This window comes from Quercus suber, unplaced genomic scaffold, assembly GCF_002906115.3.
Source record: "Quercus suber isolate HL8 unplaced genomic scaffold, Cork oak 2.0 scaffold_44, whole genome shotgun sequence".
NCBI lineage: Eukaryota > Viridiplantae > Streptophyta > Magnoliopsida > Fagales > Fagaceae > Quercus > Quercus suber.
The window spans coordinates 348,094-353,878 of record NW_027069509.1 but is presented as its reverse complement, the minus strand read 5'-3'; the positions used below and the strand labels follow the sequence as shown (position 1 = coordinate 353,878).

Sequence of the window (5,785 nt, the reverse complement as noted above, 5' to 3'; positions counted from 1 at the left end):
TATGGCCCACTTTCACTGCGTGACACCCTCATTAAATAACTGTATACCTTTCAAATATTAATTTTCTTAGTACATATATATGATAAGAATCTTTGATTAAAACTCCATATCTTATTGAGTAAAGCAATTTAATTTTAACTAAATTCTGATTAAATTAGGGGTGCAAATCTTTTTTTAAAATAAACTCCATATCTTTTTTTTTAACTTCTCTTATTTCTTTCTCAAAAAAAAAAAAAAAAAACTTCTCTTATTTAAATAGGGGTGATATTCTTAGTATTCATTTGTTTTTGTTTTTCCAAAATTAGTCTCTCTTTTTTTGTACAAAGTCTAATCTAAGTGATGGCCATCACGCACGATAGTACTAAAATTGGTCTTATTAAACTTTTTAAAAAAATTTCTTATTAAATAGCTAAAAAGTCTTTTATGAAAAATAACAAGGAGAACATATAAGTAAAATTCAACTATTGAAAGTTGAAACTTATCCATGACTTTGTTTGTTACTTGACTTCATCTAACTCTTTTTTAAAATAAATTATCTAATTAATTTTTTAATAATATTAATTCTTGTTAATTATTAAAACGTATGCCACTCCGCATAAATTTTCTCCTTGAACTGTTCTTGAGCTAATTTATAGGATATTAATAAAATCCCAAATGAGTTATATTTTTTTATTTTTTTAATACTTTTTAGAAAGTCTAAGATAGTGAGTGCATTACGAGAAAGGTGCACTGCAACTGCTGACTCTGCTCTCTCTTTTGTCTCTTCTCTCTTTCTCTACATGAACAGCCACAATAAAAATATATAAAAATTGCCTATGTTTTTTTTTTCTTTTCTTTAATACATAGCTTAGTTCCTTAAGAAAGCTCAAGAAAATGTTTAAGCGTGCAAGAGTCAAGGACGGGAAAAAAAAAGGTAAAGACCCTTTGGAATTGTAGTTCATGCGCATTGCAAAAAGTCATTTGCTGTACATCAGTGTGTGTTCTGTACATGGGGAGTCTCAGAGTCCAAGCTCAGCTGATCAGGTACTCATCAACCCCCAGTTTCTGATCAATTTGTACATGTTTCAGAACCCAGATAACAAAAATCTTAATTGTTCATTATATTAATTTAATCTTGCTATTTTTAGTTTTCTTTTATTTCCTGGGAGGTTTTTCTAGACTCTTTGTTTTAGCTCTAGCAATAAATCAAAAAATATGTGCTTGTTTTTTCAGCTGGGAAAAAAATATACTAAAATTTTCTTACTTTGTTTGTGCAGATTTATCACTAGCTTTGGATTATGAATCCAAAAAGAAAAGCCTATGTTTCTGTAATGGCAAGGTAACTATAGATGTAGTCCAAGATTATCAAAGGTGGTGTTTATGAGACCTAATGTCGTACTAGAGAATAGCATAGAAAACCTTGTGGTCTTCAAAATTCTTTTAGAGTTTCTGGAAATCAAGTTGACTTTGTTAGTGGGTAAGAGCTAAGTCTTCTTCTTTCATGTGATTCCCTCTAAATTGATGCTTGTAGAAGCTAACTATCCATTGGCTTGGACTTGTAGTATCTTAATACTGCAATTTGATCTTAAGGAAAGTGATTATTAGTATAATTTAAATACTTCGTTTTAGTGTAGAAGCTGTTGCTCTCTTGTTTAACTTTTCTTAAATCAGGAAATTTTTGTCTGAATCTCACCAATGTCGGAAAAGAGCATGCTTCCCTCAAGGTTTCTTTTCTACTTAGGAACCCTTTCTATGTTTATTTTGATTCTTTCATCTGTGATCCTTCTTGAATTTACCAACACTTCGATTATACCCGAATCAGTATATAAGATTGTTCTCTCTAATAGCACTTCAGTTTACATAAAACCCAGAAGTGAACAAATTACACTTCCTTCGCTCCCTTCTGTGGATACACAAATTAATGCTGAAAGAACTGTGAGAAGAGGGAAGTTGGCATGTCAAGTAAACAATTCGAGTAGGAAAATGCAATCTTTAGGAAAGCGTAGAAAGATGGACTGTGACCCGACTGAGGCACTCTTGAGGGTGTTTATGTATGACTTGCCTCCTGAATTTCACTTTGGCTTATTGGGTTGGAAGGGGAGTGAGAAGCAAACATGGCCAAATGTCAGTAGCTCAGGTAGAATCCCACCACACCCAGGTGGACTGAATTTACAACACAGTATAGAGTACTGGCTCACCCTTGATCTTCTGTCGTCAAATTCCCCAGATGTGGTAAGACCATGCAGTGCCATAAGAGTGAAGAATTCAAGCCAAGCAGATGTCATTTTTGTGCCATTCTTCTCATCTCTGAGTTACAACAGGCATTCTAAGGTTTCTGGAAAGGAGAAAGTTAGTGTTAACCGCATGTTGCAGAACAAATTGGTACAGTTTTTGTGGGGTCAGGTGGAATGGAAGCGATTGGGTGGGAAGGATCATTTAATTATTGCTCACCATCCAAACAGCATGTTAGATGCAAGAAGCAAGTTGGGTTCAGCCATGTTTGTGCTTGCAGATTTTGGAAGATACCCAGTTGAAATTGCAAATATTGGGAAGGATATAATTGCTCCTTACAGGCATTTAGTGAGGACCATTTCCAATGATGAATCAGCTCCATTTGACAAACGTCCTATATTGGTGTATTTCCAAGGGGCAATATATAGGAAAGATGTGAGTTGTTCTTCTTTTCCCTCTTACTATGAAATGTGAATTATTGCGTTCATTCTGAGGAAAAATGCTTCATTTATTTACTTTTCTTTGTATGGCCTTATGCTATCCCCCAGCTTTGGAATTAATTACCACATGCATTTATGTATTTTATTCCTGTGGAATTAGTTGATAAGGATGCAATGGTATAATGAAATGCTTTGTGATTTGCTGATTCCATCCTGAATGTGGAATTGGAATGACTTTAAATGTGTTTCAGACTAACTGCAGCTCAAAGCAAAGAACTTAGATTGTCCTTTTTTTTTTATGATAAAGTAACAGTGAAGTGTCAAATTTTGGTAATAAGTTGAAAAGAAGACAGTAAAAAATGTATTTGTTGATTCACGTTCGAGCTACGATTTGCGTACACTTTTCTCCTAGTTGGTTTTAGTTATTGTGAAATACCAAAAATGAGAAGAAAGAAAAAAGAAAGAAGTGGGGGGGGGGTGTGTGGTATTCTTGGTATTACTAATTAATTTAGTCATAACTTCATAAATAAACACCATAAAAATTTTACTTGGCGTATAATCTCCCATATCAAATGGTTAACATGCAGTTGGCACCGGGAATTGATTTTTTTTTTTTTGGCTTATAACAAGTTGGGGGAAGGGGGGAGAATTGAGCCCAGGTTTCCCCCATGGGAGACTGAGAAATGCCACTGAGCAATAAGGCTCTTGGCAGCAGTAGGTATTGAAGTAGATTTACTATCAACTGTACTGTTATTACAGCTCATGTGAGATGCATACTTCCTAGCCAAAGAAGAAAAGGATGGCTACTATTTGCGGATCGCATATCCCTCAGCCGAGGCAGTGTTTTGGTCCTTTTGGTTACTATGTTTCTACTAGGTTCCCAAGCAATGGCAGTTTGTATGTGGCTTGATGATTTTTGCTCCATATCGATCAATCTAATCTCCATCTTAAATTTTTTTTTTTTTTTTTCAGGGAGGAATCATTCGCCAGGAACTGTATTACCTTCTCAAAGATGAGAAAGATGTACACTTCACATTTGGCAGCATCGGAGGGAATGGGGTTAGGACCGCAGGCAAAGGGATGGCATCATCCAAGTTCTGCCTGAATATTGCCGGAGACACCCCTTCCTCAAATCGCCTCTTCGATGCCATTGCAAGTCATTGTGTTCCTGTGATTATTAGTGATCAGATTGAACTACCATTTGAAGATGTCATAGACTACTCACAGTTTTGCTTATTTGTCCGTGCATCTGATGCTGTAAAGAAGGGTTACCTACTGAATCTTCTTCGAGGAATCAAGCAAGAAAAGTGGACTAAAATGTGGGGAAAATTGAAGGAGATTGCACATCATTTTGAATATCAGTATCCATCACAACCTGGTGATGCCGTGGATATGATTTGGCAAGCAGTTTCACGTAAGATATCTCCAATACAAATTAAACTTCACAGGAGCAACAGATATAGAAGATCTCAATTTCCAGTACAGAATAATTGAAATGACATGCAAAAATTTGAAAGAGTCTTTGAGATCTCTTGACCTTGCACCATATGGAGATCACCAAATATTTAGCCCAATGTGGACATGTCAGAGAGAGGCACAAGCTAGCTTGGTCTTTTTGAAGCTCTGTTAAGGCTTTTGAATTTTGATGACTTAATTTTATTCATACCATTTGTAATGTTTATTTATTTCATTTTTTTCAGAATTAAAAATGCCTTGAGCATGATGATTACAGAGCACTTGCATAAAACTTTAGTTAGCCTCTTAGTCCTCCTTTCAAACCCTCTACTCAGCATAAACTGAACAGATGGAAGTATCATATAATGAAGATGACCTCTGAGTTTATAAACCAAAATTTTGTAAGTGCATGATATTAATTAAGTGAACTTGGAAGAGTTCAAGGAATGAATTAAATCAACATTTAGAATTGGCTATAATAGCAAAAGGAAATATATTCTATTAATCAACGGTATCCATGCAAGTAGAGTCACCAATGCAAAAAAAAAAAAAATTGAAATTCTTGTCTTTCCTCATATAGAAAAATTTGAAATTCACTATATATTGTATGTATGAGCCAGCATCTGTCACCCTCTTATAGTATTCAGCTGTTAGTTAGGACCTAAGATTACAAGATATAGAAATACTACTGGCTCACAGATTGATTTTAGCTGCAATTTCTTCAGCTTGACAAAAAGCTTCGACTGAAACAAATGAACATATATAAATCCAGGCAATCCACTTCAAGAAACTGTTGGAGAAGCAGAATGTAAATCACCCCTTTGCTTCTCTTTGCATCAGTAATAGCCACCAGCCGTCTCTTCCTTTGAGAAACCCCTTACCACCTCTCTCCATAGTAAAAGAGACAGGTTCAGCATGTCAGCATCTGTTGTGAATGGGGTCTGATCCTTTTCGAACTCTTCTTTTGTTCGATTGATTTGGATCAACCATAACTGAAGGTGCAGGTGCCAAATTCAGCTTTGTATGAAAATCGTCCACAGCAACAACCTTTAGGACTCGCAAATGCTTAAGAAATGGTGATTGCACTTTGTCCCATTTGAGAGCAAGATCAATGCTTCTCAGGCCAGAAACCTCCTCTGGTTGAAGAGCTAAAAGACCAATACAAACAAGAAGAATGACTCCTCTATGTGCCAAAGGACTCATGTTTGCACTCTGCAAAAACAAGAGCTATAGAGGTATCTTACTAAGCGATTAGGAGAGAATATGTTGTGTGTCTGAGACTCCCTATTTAGAATATAAGCCTCGAGGTTTTATCTTTTATGGGATTTGGAATGCTAAAAGCATAAAGCACAAGGAGGCCCCAGAACATGTAGGGAAGTTTTAGATTCACCTCAATCATAAGCCTGCCATAGAAGCAATAAAAGGCTGTTTTAGAAGACTCTGACAGGTTTGAATAGAAAGTTAGTTTGGAACCTTATCCTTGGGAAGCCAAGTATCTTTGCATTTAGTTTCCCTACATCTCTCTACGAATTGTCTTGTTCTTTTCTTACCAAAACAAGACCAACAACATACTTTTGAACTCTTAGCCAACTGGCCACCACGTAATTTGACCATGCTGACATGTTCTTACACCATGATAAAATAGTTTACATACACAGTAACACAGAGGTTTTAACTGA

General features: G+C 35.7%; 1 protein-coding gene across 2 annotated transcripts; it reads left to right on the top strand.

Annotated features, from left to right (window-relative positions):
• Positions 1-825: 825 nt before the first annotated feature.
• On the top strand, positions 826-4,380 carry LOC111998692 (probable arabinosyltransferase ARAD1). Of its 2 annotated transcripts, XM_065771433.1 has the most exons (4): positions 826-1,023; positions 1,257-1,318; positions 1,651-2,646; positions 3,624-4,380. In XM_065771433.1, exons 3-4 carry the CDS (start codon positions 1,675-1,677, stop codon positions 4,143-4,145), a joined length of 1,494 nt encoding a protein of 497 aa, XP_065627505.1. In that variant the 5' UTR covers positions 826-1,023; positions 1,257-1,318; positions 1,651-1,674; the 3' UTR covers positions 4,146-4,380. The 2 variants fall into 2 exon arrangements, with proteins under 2 accessions (XP_065627505.1, XP_023886550.2); XM_024030782.2 differs by having other exon boundaries at positions 1,257-2,646.
• Positions 4,381-5,785: the final 1,405 nt, after the last annotated feature.

Coding starts and splice junctions, on each gene's coding strand:
- LOC111998692 (XM_065771433.1), top strand. CDS start 1,675: ATGTCGGAAAAGAGCATGCTTCCCTCAAGGTTTCTTTTCTACTTAGGA. Junction 2,647..3,623: donor GGGCAATATATAGGAAAGAT/GTGAGTTGTTCT, acceptor TTTTTTTTTCAG/GGAGGAATCATTCGCCAGGA.